Genomic DNA, 14,276 nt, shown 5'->3' with positions numbered 1-14,276 from the left:
CAGTTAAAGTATACTTGTTGTTACCTATTTCGATACTTAATACTTCGATACTTAAGGCAAGGGATGGTTTCTATCTTGCACCTCCTGTCACGTGCCACAAGGCCACCTTAGCGAGGGCTATAAAGTTTGGATTTACTGCACACTGAGGGATAGGTGTCCGGTGGCCCCCACCGGCTCTAACTGAGTACCTAAGCTGCTCGCGCCCAGGCTTGCTTAAGATTCGCCCACTATCCAGTCAAACAAAGCTTTACAAGGCTCTATAGATATACATTCAGCGAGGATGCTGGGGGTACGGTTTGCATCAAAACACTCATATTCAGATAGATACCATGGGAACCGAACCTGAATCTGACACTGGCGCTGCTCTACCATCCTTACATAGTAGTCTAAACGGGCAGATGTATTTTCTTTCTTATTTCTGTGTCTCCGTTTTCCATCCTTCGTCCACCGCAACTGGACACGTCCGGTATGTAGTCATATCTAAAAACGTTTAGCATCATCCGCAATCGTTTGCGGATTGCTTCCAGCTGCTAGCGACGCCATCCACGCTTCGTAAGTCGCGACGTCTGCAAAGACCACCACCGTCATAACGTCATAATCTGGAAATTTGCGCGCACTCGAGGCAAGACCCTCTGTAGGCCGCTGTACGTAGTGTCGTCGATAGACGAGAGGTCTGGCGCGTTCGTCACTGAGGGAATAGACGAGTGGGACGTGTACATTTTCATAATGATGCCGGAACTGCTCGGCAGTCAAGTGAGGCGCTTTGCTGACTGTGGGGATCGTGGTGAAGGCCATGGTTGTTGCTTGATATGTGTTTTGGCCAAGGGGCCAGCGAACGCTATTGCCGATTCTTCAATTTCCACTTGAGAAACAAACCAGTTCTGTCGGTACTGCGAAATGCGAACTGAGAATTTATTTCTTCTCGTGTGAGACACTGGAATTTCCGGCATTTCCAGCAGAGCTCCGCAATTTACTCTCAGTAAACTTGGGAAGAATAGCAGTGCAACAAAGTCGACGACTGCGAGATACCGCAGAAGACGTAACAGCGATCTGCGATTCGAAGATACCCTGTCAACCAGATGCTTCTTTACTCCATTTGGTTCCAGCCACTTCCTCTCTCGGGATGACTTCATCCATTCCAAAGTGTGTTGTAGGCTTGGTCCAATTTCGTATCAGCGCCCATCGGTTTTCATTCAATGACATTTGTTCAGTCCATCCAAGCTGTTGGCATCACAGCGTTTGCGGAGGGGAAGCCATGGATTCTCATCTGTTTGGCAATATAAAAATAGGCATTGGAGTCATGGTGGATTGAAATCGAAGGATGGCTCTAGTAGGTGTATGCTGAATAGGCCGCAGGCAGTGTTGAGCCCTGAACTGAGACACAAAGTGCGACGATCACTCTCAATCTATAGCTGCAAATGCTGTGTCTGCTACCGCTTGAAAGCTCTGGCTCGTATCCTTCATTCAGAGCTTCACCTGGAATTGCCGTTCGTAGCTATAACGACTACTGTGATATATTGCGTAGCAACTCTAACTGCTCAGAAAGCTCCCTGTAGTGCTGCCTATATGCATGTAGAGGCTTCGTACCAGGGGAGCACGACTGCCCTCGAGGATTTTCGCAGTCTTTTGTCGCGTGCCTAATCACATGAGGAGACCTCGTAGCCAATGAATCATCATCATTACCTGTACTGTAGACCACTGCAGTATCCAGATGTGATCGCTTGCTACCCATGAAATGTTTTCGGTAATTTCATGGAGCTTAACTGCCCGAGTCCGAATGCCAATAGTTCTTGGTATTTCCATTTTGCGATTTTGTTCTCGGGAACAAGTGCATGATTTCCGACGCCTCTTTTTGGAAAAATGGTGAGTGGGGTTCCGTAGTGGTCCGACGTCTACTTGCTCGGAGTTTGCAGACGAGGTCCTCAACGGCTTCGTGGACACACCGAAGACAGAGGCAAGGGTCGTGCCGAGAAATCGAAAGTGAAGTCAGAAGCTCGTCCCTCGAGCGCTCCTTTCCAAACTGAGTCGACGACGCCAGCTACAGATTTTCCTACGAGCTAGGGACATCTTGACCCAACAGAGTACGAGAACTGTGACCAATGTGACGTCGCTAAGGGATTGAGCGGTTCAAGCACAAGCGAAACCACGACCTCCGTAGACAGAACCAAGTTTTGATCCGAAACAAGCAGTTCGGGGGAAAATAAGACGAGCCATGTGACTTACCAACGCTGCCATCTTGACGCTGCATGCACATTTCACGTTTCGCCTGCTCAGTTTGTCATTTTGTTAGGAGAAAGCCTACTCCTATCGCCTCAAAGACCTCTTCGGCGGAGGCACCGGTCTCCAATGCCGCCCTTATGTATGCTTTCACAGCCGGTTCATGCATATGAGCACAATCGGCCGCTAACGCAACACATGTGAGCTCCTGGGCTTTATGTATCTTAGATATCGATCTGTACTATGTGTCCTATACTAAGTAAGCTAAGCATTACTTACGCCAAGACTATAGTCCCTACGATATCTAGGACTAGTTAAATGGCATCACTGTGAATCGTGGATACCTCAATGTGCTCACGGATATTTTCGTCATTCTTCAAGATGTCCGTGCCTCGCTCGATGACCTGGTCGCCAAAAACCTCGGCGATTTCCTCGAGCGATTTGCGCCGGGTCTCTGGGAAGAGAAAGTAGACCAGAGCCACCAAAATTGCGAGGAGGAGGTCGAATAGGATGTAATACTTCCAGCCTACATGCTCCATGGCGGTTGGGTTCACAGACTGACCGATGACTAGGCCAATGAAGGTGGTGGTCAACGAGACCGTCAAGCCGCGGCCACGCAGTAGGTAAGGAAACAGTTCCAGTGGATAGGCCTGCAGGAGGGGGGTAAAGGCCACGTTATAGAACATCATATAGATGAATATGAAGGCGACGACGCTGTTCCCGATCTGGTGGTCGCGGCTGCGCGAGAAGACGCTAGACAGTACCGTCATGCAAATGAAGGCAAGCAGCATTCCGCAGGCTGAGGTCAGAAAAAGGCGTCGGCGACCGACACGGTCCACGAGCACCGCAGCCGTTACGGCAACCAGGTAGTTGAATACCTGGAGCAGACCATTGACTAATGTCTGCGATTTGGCCGAGGTGATTCCGACGGTGTCGAGGACGAGGGTCAAGTAGTACGAAATAACCGCAACGCCGGACCACGTGCCGTAGAAGCCGACCACCATGCCGATGAACGTGCGCTTGCGCATCGCTGCCGTGCGGATCAGGTCCAAGTAAGAACTTTTCGAGTGCGCCGTGGCCTCGGCGTTGATGTTGGCCGCGATCTCGGCGAGCTCGAACGCCACCAAGGGGCTGCTTTGGTCGCCGGCCGCGTGCCACTTAGTCAAGACGCGGCGCGCTTCCTCGGTGCGGTCCTTGGAAATATACCACCTGGAAGAAGTCAATCTCCCGTCTACACAATCGGTAGTGTCGAAAGGGTTTACTTGCCTTGGAGATTCGGGGAGGAAAACAAATAGGCAGGCTTGCACAACGGTCAGCGAGCCTTGCAAGATCGAGGGGATCCTCCAGGACCAGGAGCTGGCTATGGTCTGGGTGCCATAGATTAACCACGCAGCGTATATCGAGCCGAGCCACTGTTCCTGGTAAGCACGAAAGAGAATCATCGCCAGAGAGATTTGACCTACGTTGCTCGTGTTGTAGATGGCCGTCACCTTGCCGCGATGTGTCGGGTAGGCCAACTCGGTCACAAGAATGGGTGCGGGCTGCGTGGTGAAGGAAGTTCCAAAGCCCATCAAGAAGCGTGCGATGATGAACATGGCGAGGTTCCGCGCGCCGCCCTGCAGGCCGCTGGCCAGGATCAAAATCAGGAAGCCAATGTAGATAGGGACCTTGCGTCCAAATCGATCTGAGGCCCACGTGGTTGGGTAGACACCACAAAGCTGTCCCAAGGGCCAGACCACGTTGATGGCCGATAGCTTGGAGCTACTTGGGTTACCGAAGAAAGTGCGCCACTGCGGGAGACTCTGCAAGCCATTCACCATGGAGCCTGGACGGAAAGAAAGATCAGGTAAGCCCGAGACGTTCTACCTCGCAGCATGCAGAAACCCAGGCTTACCATCATAGCCGAAAGTGCAGGAAGAGAGCATCGGACCAACCAACAGAATGTTGAGCAGCAGGAGATGCCTTCTCATGTACCAGGGTCTAGGGTCTTTGGGCAAGACCTGCGCAGGGACAATGATTAGCGGTGCAGAAAGCTACCGACTGGGAAATTCTGAAGGGGGCAGACTTACAGCGAGCAATGCCGGGCTGACAGCTAATTCGGCCTCTTTCATGATACCCATGATGGCTGTAGATGAACCGTGTCCTCGAAGCAGCAGGGCGCACAGAGGGAAGAAAACGGTCGGTATCCACCAGGTTTTAACCGTTTTGGAAAACCTTAAGTCCTGGAATTTTGACCCCGGAACTTGGAGCGCCCGCGGGTACCGGGGGTGGCGGGGGCTGATTAAGCATCCAAAGGAGCCATCAAGCTTCGGGAATAGAGGTCTCAAGCAATGCTTAGCATCCCACTCGAAGGCGGACATTGCGTTAAAGACGCTGCAATGAATCACAGGTTCTTCCTCCAACCTGCCCCGTTATCGTAATCTTCAACGGCATTCCGAGAGAATGCCTGAGGAATGCAATATGCAATGAAAATAGATCAGATCTAGTTCAATACGGATCAGATCTCGTCCAATGCATATGAGGTCTCGTCCAATGTAGATGAGATCTAGTCCAATCATTCTTCTCGCACCACTTTCGAGCCAAGGATTGCAGCATTTGAGCAGAGTACCAAGGCTGCCATATTGTCGAGGGTGCCTTGTGCAGGGACTGAGAGGAAATGGCAGTCCAAAAACGTGACATGTTGTAGTCTTAGAACACTTTCATAGTTTACATCGTAGATGAGCTCATCCAATTACGCATGTCATCATTTGAATTTAGCTACGGCTCTGTCGTTTTAGGCTCAAAGCTATTCTCTCCGACCTTATCTAGATGTGAGAGAGAAACATTAACTTTAGTAATTTCCGCATCAGAGCTACTAGAATGCGGAGTTAGCCGCTTAAAGACCTCTCTAACCTCTTCGAGAGTACGTCCCTTGGTTTTAGGAAAGAGAAAATAGATAAGGACGACTGTTAAACTAAGAAGATAATAGAGGACTACGTAATACTTCTATCTAACGTTAGTAAGTGTAGTAGAGTTAATAAATTAACTTAGGATAAGGCTAGCTATTATGACAAAGATAGAAAATGTAAGCTCGTGGCCGCGAGGAGCAAAAGAGTAGATTTCGATCGTATAAGTGTAGGCTATAGGTGAGTTACTAATAGTGAAGAAGAAGGCGAATATGAAAACGAAAGCTAGTACGCCTCGACCGTAGGTTAGGTCGAGAGTTACTGTAAATCTACTGTTTAAGCTCGTCTAGATGATGAATGAGACGTATATACTATAAGTCGAGATTAGCTATAGGCGACGGTGACTAACGTAATTAATTAAAACACCTATATTAGAGTATAGTTATATATAAGGATATTAAGTAGCTTAAAACCGTATATATAACTCACCTAGAAGAATATTAAAGGATTTAGGGATAATAACCGAGGGAAGTTTTTACTCTACTTAATTCCACTAAAATAGAGCGCGGGATATAATAGTAATTTAAAGCTTAATAATATCTACCTATTAATAGAATTCTTTAATCTTCTTATAGGAAGAAATAAAGAATAAAATAAATATAAGGCTCATATTGAGATAATAAAAAGCTCAAATCTTAATTAAGAAAGACTATCTAAACTATATTCACTAACTACCCTTAATATCTATCGACTCTCTCCCTCTTTTAGCTAGCTTTGTTATTTCCACTATCACTCTATCGTGTGATCCTTAAACTTAGGTATTTATTTTGTGAAGGTAGTAAGACTAGGTGTAGATACTTCCGCTCCCGTTTTCGCTCCCGTTTCCGCACGCTCAATTTCGACTTTTACATCTTGATAGCGACGTTCACGATACTCTTGAATCGATCGTTGAAAGTGGCGGTAGGGAACCTTTTCCTTGAAGAGGTGGTTCATCTACCTGCTGCTGCTTCTCTATTTTGACCCTTAGGGATATTTCTGACTTGGGACTTTTCCCCAGATGTGCTGTTCTCTCCAACCTGTTGAGCCTCGGGATGAACACCTTGATAGCGTTCGCACGAAGTGTCCTATCCACCTTTGATTGAACTATCATACATGTTTGAGGTCCTGCTGCCCCTGAGAGATTCGATGCCATGACACTCGGCCCACTCATTCTGAAGAGGTCATGTGGAAACGGGCCCGCGGCAAGATGGTCATGCGGATATTCTTCGCCCCTAGTTGCACATGAGCCGAAGCACAGATCGCGGGGCAAGGACCAGCTTCTCAGTGAGTTCTTTCGGCGATAAGCCAAACTGCATCTTCAGATCAAAGTGTATGCGCATTCGTGCAGCGAAAACGTTTACTTGTCCCCCAGAACACGGGTCCATTTACAATGATCTAGAAACAGATTGTGCGGAATCACAATCACAAGCGGTCCCAACCTGATGACGCTTCTTCCGCTGGACACGCTGGGGGCGATTTGATAGGTCTCTATTTAAGGCTTACGGGTGGGCTCACGATGCTCAGAGGCATCCTCAGGTCTCACCAAAAGGCACTCAGATTCGCCCAGCCACAGTTCGTTCGGGAATGGTTTAGTGTAACAACGGTACCACCGAAGGTCACTAGGTGTTGGAGGCCAAACCCCGCAAATACGAGCACGGAATCCGGAACTGGAACTGTGCCTCGCCAGACAGGCTCCGAGCTTTGCGGTACTGCTCTTGGTAAAATGCCGAGTACGAGGTAGCTCGGCAGGGAAAGGTTGACGTTATAAATTTCTTTAACGCACCAAGGTGGGGTGCTCTTTCATGGACAGACAGTTGCGCCAAAGACTGCGGCTGTCCATGGTACCCCGTCTTGATCCGCGTAGAATCAGTCCACGCCTCCTCCAGAGACGCTTCTGTTTTGACCATTACCGGCGTCCAAGCCCAGGACGTTACCAGCTACCAAAATTGATATTGAGCACAGCAAGATAGACTTCACGAGACGTAGGGCAGTCGACCCGTGGTCAGAGATGTCACAGCCAGGGGTGAAGAAAGTCAAACAATATACTAGTCTTGGGATACCCGTCGGCCGTAGGCGGGCTGAAGCTGGGTCCTGTCTTTTATGGAGCTCTTTGAATCCCACCAGGGTCTACCATTTATCGACATGGCTTAGTTGATAAGAGACACCGACAGTGTACTTCAACTTGGTCTTCTCAACTGATCAACGTATTTGTTTGTTCCCAGTTTTGCTGGTATGAATGGTATCATGAAGCTCAATTGTCCCTGACCGCTTTGACGAACGAGTTCCGGTTCGGCGCTAAAAATACCATTCCAAATTTCGCGAGGGTCCTTGTCTAGAAACCATAGAATTGTCATCTTACAAGGATCGTTAGCTGTTGACGCAACGTCACCAAGCTGGTTCTTGACCTCCTGTGTCATCATCCGATCGTTTCCTGGAGAGCAAAATACCATCGCACTTGAAACAGGCCCATGCTCTTTGACTCGACTGGGAAGGTGAAGGGACAGAAGCCAATTGAGGAGGTCGCCTCTTCTGTTTTCGGATGTTGTAGACAGGACTTCCAGGACGAGACCAGGTGCTGGATCCATCAAGGTGAAGATGTCGTTGGGAACAGATGCATCTCTATAGATGGTACCAACTTTGTCCTGAAAAGAGGTAAAGACATGAATTCGTTCGAAGAAGATACGACGCTCAGCCAGAAGCCTGTTGTAAACGGAGTAACTACATTCCTTGTGCTCGTCAAGCTTACCAGGAGCAATCCAGTAAGTGCTCAGGTAGCAAGCTTGGGGCGCCGATTCAGCGGCCATCGCGTACGGTTTTGGTAGGCGCATATTCTGCAGGTCGTAGGTCGCGACCCATCTGCGTGCCGAGAAGCACCAAGGGAGATTTAGAGCTCCAGCGAACATGTGATCATCTTCATACCATCGGTTGTATTCTACCTCGTGGCCAGACTTCGGTTCGATCATGGTGATGAGGGCGTGACCGACACCAACATCGTATGGTTTTCCCATCGGGAAGTTCGGATTGGAACTCCCATCTGACTGGTCCATTTCCGCCGATGTAGAAAGCTCCTAGGGATCGGGAGAAAATGTCTGTGATTATCTCAGTTGTATAGGTAATAGGTTGCGCGGCGTTAAGACGGCAACCAAAAGACGTGCAATAAAATACAGTCGACTGTCGGAAACCGTGTAGCGTCGTTTGAAGTTCACTGGAATTGCATCTCAATTTATTCGCCACATCTACGTCTGATTATATATACCGCTTGTTAAGGCCAGCAGCTTGTGCCAAGCGGAAAGCCCGGAATTTACTTGACGCCTCGTGTAAAAGGTTCTTGGGAGGCGTCACATGTTCGGCGCCGAGTTCATCTCGATGCGGGAGCTCTATAGTTTCTATATTTCATCTTGATGCGTTGGACACTCTGGATGATTAGAATTCGCAACGAACTTCGACAGTGTCAGGTATCATGATATGTCTTCTGGGGCCGTGTCGTGGGCACTCGCTCTCCGTAGACGGGAGTACCGGGCTCCTTACAACACACTATCACCTAAAAAGATGTAAATATCCAATCCGGATCGCAAGCCGATGTAAAGTCAAATATGATCGGCTCTAAGTCGGCTGCAGGTGCCAGCGTCTGACTCATGGACAATTCCGGTTGATATCGGGTCTGGTATTCGTGATGGTCCTCCATAACTCGCCCGCCCGGCTGATCTTGTCTTTGGATTGCCAGCTCCAGGCTACCAGGTCTATCCATGTTGGTCGTTTGGGTGATCGACAGTAGCTCTGGGTCTAGGGGCCCGGGGTTCATCGATAAGCCTGTAGTGTAGACAAGGCTTCTCAAGCGCTCTACCCTTCGCTTCGCTGGAGGGTAGTTCTTCGACAACTCTTCTAGTGAAACAATCGCTGTGGCGAATACAGCCCGCGTTCTACTCAGAATTGTCGAGGACAAGTCCGACCTTTTGAGAATGCTTCGGAGTGACAGGGCTACGTTGACGATACAGCACATGGATAGATATCTGTGAGCCTTGTGGTACGGAATCTCGATAAATGGCACAATCATATGCACTGTGTCGGACGCAATGTCGATGATTTCTTCCAGGACACTCGACGGCGGAGGAAAGTTGAGAGAGGTATCGTGTCTGATCAATAACCTGAGCTGATTGAGTCGCTGTTGTCATTAGTCCGTCTGTCTCTAGGTCACTTCGCAGTGCAGAACATACAGTGTGAAAGAGGATTCTCTGAGGTAGGTGAAAAGGCTCGGTGTATTCGTGATTCGGTACCATGAGACTTGTGCGTTGTAGAGGCACCGGCAACGGCTCGCGCAGAGACATAATCTGGTGGTCGAAAGCAGCCAATTCTTCCGTCGTGGTTATCTTTCGCGCCTTGATGCCATGGATCTGCTCCCATACCGACGTGAAAATGTCCATCAGTGTTTGCATGGAGACTAGAAAGGGTATAAAAGAGGTCTCCGGGCTCCGAGCGGAACTCGTTCTGTTTGGAAACACACATCTGTCATCAAACAGCTCAGGTGGCACAAAGACGTAGTCCTCTTTGCGTAGAAGACACGGCAACCTGCATGTCAGAGCAATGCTGCGATCGAGATTTAATACGCAGCAAAATGCTCTCTGTCGCATTACAGTGTCAAAGGCGGTGTATGCACCGCCACTGCCAGCTGACTGATGATGAAGCCCGCATTGAAAGCAGAGGCGGACAAGTGCTCCAACTGTGTCCCGGACTTGATCGTATTGGGCTAGATTGGTAAAGTAGATTGCCTTGAGGGAGAGGCACTGGATCATCGTCAGGTTTAGCCTTTTAGATCTTGGGAGATCTTGTATCAGCTTCTCTGCCTTGCAGATGTAGGTCCAGCCAGGGACAGGCGCAATCTCCGGATTGAACGATTGGCTGAGGTCCACCACGGCTCTAATCATATAGACCAGCGCGCGAAACAGGTCGTCCTCGTGATGATGTCGACTAGCTCCTTCGTCAAAGACGAGTCGGTTGAACCGTTGATAAAAGTCATTCTCGTTGATTATTCCATGAAGAGGATTGAGCTGAGAAAAGAAGATGGTGAATGCTGATCGATATCTGGCACCATGAATGACTTCTGTAGACTTGCCGTCTCCTGATGGCTGATCTTTTTGGAATATAGTGAAGTCGGGCTCCAGGAGGCTGGCATGGAGCGGGAGACTGGAGCCACTGGTATCCGCTATCTCTGTTGAAGCGGATCTGAAGTCATGCCCTGAGCTCGGGTCCATCTGCGATCCAGTCACAGGTTGTAACTCTAGGCTGTATTGTCCAGTGGCTTTGGATAATATACATCCAGAATCCAGTGATGCTTGCTGTTCGCCCTGTTGCGGAACCGCTTCCAATTCCAGCCAAAGGTTTTGAGGGAGTGAATGGTCGCCTCCTACAACCATCGCCTGCCCAGGGGTCCGAGATACCGGTGGAGAGGGTCCTGCAGCGTCTCTAGCTTCGCTGCTCTGTCTGGAGCCTTCAAGTGGATTCTCTAGTTGGGGTCGGGACCATGTAGCCGCGAGCTGGAAATAGCGGTCTTCGAGCTGGGATAACCGCGCACCCATGTCGAGTACACTTGGTAATGCCGACGGAGCGAACGAATTTTGGGATCTGGACTCTCATAGCATAGCTTGTAAGTCACATTGTTGAGCTTGGGGCAGGTGCACGCGAACCTTGCATCGGTTGCAACTGGTTTCGACCGGCCAGTCGTTCTTCTATGCCTATGGCGCGGGTAAACACATGTTTCCGCGAACTTAGCACACTCGCTGCAAACGGTGCTCCCGCTACACTGTCATCCTAAGTCACTAGCTAGCAAGAATAGGTTCCAAGGGGTCTTACTTTCGTCTTCTTCCGTCGACAGTTAGAACTATACCAAACGTTATCGCAAGTCTTGAAATGATGGCGCCAACCGTTCTCACCAAGCCTGTGTCACGTAGGTTGTCCTTTTCCCGCGCCGTGTTAGCTCATCAGGAACTATCTGCAGACTCTGCGGACTGTCCACGTTAGGACCTGCTTGATCAGACATTATAGCCGAGATGACTTTGACTTGGCCAGTACAAGCCGGAACCAGTCCGATGGGGAGGAGGAGCGCATATACGATGAGTCGATGTAACTATCCTAGGTATCCAGGTCAATGTGCCTAGGTTTGTGCCGGTATATCAGTCAAGTTTCGCATTGTCGTTCAAATTTGGTCAAGTCGTGAACCATTGTTCATGATAATACTGCCTGGCTAGCGCCTTTGCGTGGGGAGATCAAAATGTGGAGGCGAGCGCCATGGCATTCGGAACTTGGACTGATGATTCCGGTTTCGCCGGAAGTTTGGATGAAAAGCCATGGCCCACGAAGGGGTCAGAGTAAAGCTGCAGCAATCGCAACAAATATAGGGACGCTCATACGATAAAACGATGGTTCCAGGCCAATGAGGGCTGTGACGTGTATTTGTGTTAAAGGGTATGTCAAGGAAAGCTTGCCTTTGAAGTGTGATATGCATTGCGCTTCCGCACAAGCCTCGCGAAGCGGCAACTTCGTAGAAGCCATACACGTTTCTCTAAATGTTCCTCAGTTGTTCCTGTCTCACGGGGTGCTCGCAACGCTTTGGAGGGCGCTATGAAATGACATCGCATTGACAACTTTGGTCGCCACTGCCCGTTAAAGCCCTTTGTCCGAACTAGTGCTTCAATCGAGGATTCTTGTTCAGATCGCAATAGTTGATGTTGGAGTCCAGAAGCATTCCATTCCTCATTTCACCACAAAATCGGCATAATTAGGCACACGAATCTTCTTGTAATATTCTGCGGGGGTCCACGGCATGTTGACACATTGACGCCCAAATTCATTGACATAATATCCGAATCCCTTCGACTCCCATATCATTCTCTCGATACCTTTGTCCAGGTCCTCGTTATACTTGGTGTAGATGTCCTCTCGAACTTCCATGGATGATGCCCTCTTCTCTATTATGTGGACAATGCAGTTGACAGTGTACAGAGACCATAGCTCGGCCCAGGAGTGCATGCTACTTCCACGCCCCTGGTGATTAGGTCCATATAGGGTGAACAGATTTGGATAACCGGGGATAGCCATACCAAGGTATGTGCGAGCGCCATCCTTTTTCCAACTCTCTTTTAGCGTGATTCCGTGACGGCCGACGTAGTCAATTGACGACATCGTGAAGGGCTTGAAGCCTGAACCGAGGACAATCACGTCGTACTCGCGGTGTTGGCCATCTTCTGTGAGAATACCGGTCTCAGTGATGCGCGAGATCCTGTTCGTAATAAGCTCCACATTGCCTTCTAGTAGACAGTCGTAGAACCCGTTATCGACTGGAGGTCGGCGGACCATAGGTGCGTGCTCAGGAATCAGCTTTTCAATGTACTGTGGCTTGCTGGCAAATTTCTCTTTGATCCAGTTGGTAAGGGTCGCTCGGAGGGCGTCATTGTGTTGACTGATAAAGCCCCCTTTAGCCTGCCAATCTAGGTCGTGTTCTTGGAGCGGCGCCACCTGTAGACTTTGCCACCAAAGTGAATAACAGTACCAGTTCCAATAATATGGCATCGAGTCACATAGCCACTTGTGGTGCTCAGCTACGGGATGGCGGTAATTGCTGATCGGGATGATCCAGTTGGCACTCCTCTGATAAACAGACAGAGACTTGGCGAGCCGTGCAAGTCCCGGAGCCAGTTGTGTTCCTGTAGACCCCGTGCCGATCAGGGCGCAGCGAGCGGCTTTGAAGTCGCAAGCGTGGTTCCATGAGGCAGTATGGAAGATCTGGCCTTTATAATTCTCAATGCCAGCAATTTTAGGAAGGCGAGGTGCCGAAAGGACACCGCAGGCACTGATAATGATTTTCGCCTGCATAGATGTTTCACTACCGCTGTCTTTGTTTGTCACCCGGAGTGTCCAGGTAGAATCCGCATCGTTCCAAGTAGCACCGAGGACTTCTCGGTTAAACTGGAAGTAGTCATAGATATGATACTTTTTGGCGATATAGTTCAGATATAGCTGGTTTTCCTGGCTTGAAGCGAAGTGCTCGGTCCACTGGTAGTTCTTCTCGAATTTATACTGGAACAGGAAACTTGAGGTATCCACACGAGCTTCGGGATACGTATTTAGCAGCCAGGTTCCCCCGATGCCAGCTTGTCGTTCCACGACCGTGAAAGGGATGTTGAGACCCTTTAATTGGAGTGCTGCAGCGATGCCGCTGATGCCAGCCCCGATGATAATCACATTGTAGGATTCTAGGACTTCCGGCGGAGGTGGCTTTGTCCACTGTGCTTGGCGCGGAAAATCTTCCAAAGCTAGCTCTTCATAGCTGAATTGCTTTTGGGAAGGCTCCATCTTCTCGCCACTGAAGAGCGTGAGTAAGTTGTAACAGTCCTCCCGGGTTGGTATAGGAGGTACAGTCTCGGACGGTCTTCGCAAATATGCAACAGCCTTTTCCCGCACCACTTCCCAGTCCTGGTCGGAAACACTGAGTGAGAATGACATTCCACCGCGGATTGCCGTCTTGCGAACGACCATCGCCTCTAGCTCCTTGTCGCCTGTAAACTGTAGCAGGGCCAATCGGAGAGCATTGTGATCAGACGTATCGACTGCCTGACGAATGAAATCCTCCGTCGGTAGCGGCGAGCCATTTTGGACGGGATCCGATTTTTCCGTCTTAGCCATTTCCAGCGATTAAGACGAAACTCGGTGTTGTAACACTGTGAACCTTTTGACGAGGAGCTGCGGCCGGAATATATCTGTTCGTGTCAAGACTGCAACGTTCGAAGAAGTCGTGCACGTTCTACTAACCAGACCTCTTGGCTTTCTGTTTCCGGTTTTTGGTCCGGAATACAAGTAGCTTTCTGAGATCCGAGAGGGATTCAGATTAGCAGCAACCAGCACGCCAGTACCACCAAGTGTCGAAGAATATCATCCGCTTCCTTCGGCATAGAATTAGGAGCTCTTAGAATATCGATTTGTGCGGACGACCTTTCCATGTTTATGTGGCTGAAATTCGAGAGATAGAGAATTCCCGGAACCTCAAAATGTCCGGGTTCCATCAGGTAGCCCAGTCTTCGGTCATCTCAACATCCACCTGGTCCTGAAATATGTTTGTGTATTCGAATCAGGAATTTTCCGGTT

General features: G+C 49.4%; 2 protein-coding genes across 2 annotated transcripts; both read right to left on the bottom strand.

Annotated features, from left to right (window-relative positions):
- Positions 1 to 7,318: 7,318 nt before the first annotated feature.
- On the bottom strand, positions 7,319 to 8,188 carry PV07_05198 (uncharacterized protein; the record flags this gene model as incomplete). Its single annotated transcript, XM_016392077.1, has 1 exon — positions 7,319 to 8,188. The coding sequence occupies one exon, from the start codon at positions 8,186 to 8,188 to the stop codon at positions 7,319 to 7,321; it is 870 nt and encodes a 289-aa protein (XP_016249596.1).
- A 494-nt stretch (positions 8,189 to 8,682) lies between these two features.
- PV07_05197 (uncharacterized protein) lies at positions 8,683 to 10,714 on the bottom strand (the record flags this gene model as incomplete). Its single annotated transcript, XM_016392076.1, has 2 exons — positions 8,683 to 9,303; positions 9,356 to 10,714. 2 exons carry the CDS (start codon positions 10,712 to 10,714, stop codon positions 8,683 to 8,685), a joined length of 1,980 nt encoding a protein of 659 aa, XP_016249595.1.
- Positions 10,715 to 14,276: the final 3,562 nt, after the last annotated feature.

Source organism: Cladophialophora immunda (genome assembly GCF_000835495.1).
Source record: "Cladophialophora immunda strain CBS 83496 unplaced genomic scaffold supercont1.3, whole genome shotgun sequence".
Lineage (NCBI taxonomy): Eukaryota > Fungi > Ascomycota > Eurotiomycetes > Chaetothyriales > Herpotrichiellaceae > Cladophialophora > Cladophialophora immunda.
The sequence above is the reverse complement of the archived record's forward strand: the minus strand, read 5'-3'. Positions and strand labels throughout refer to the sequence as shown.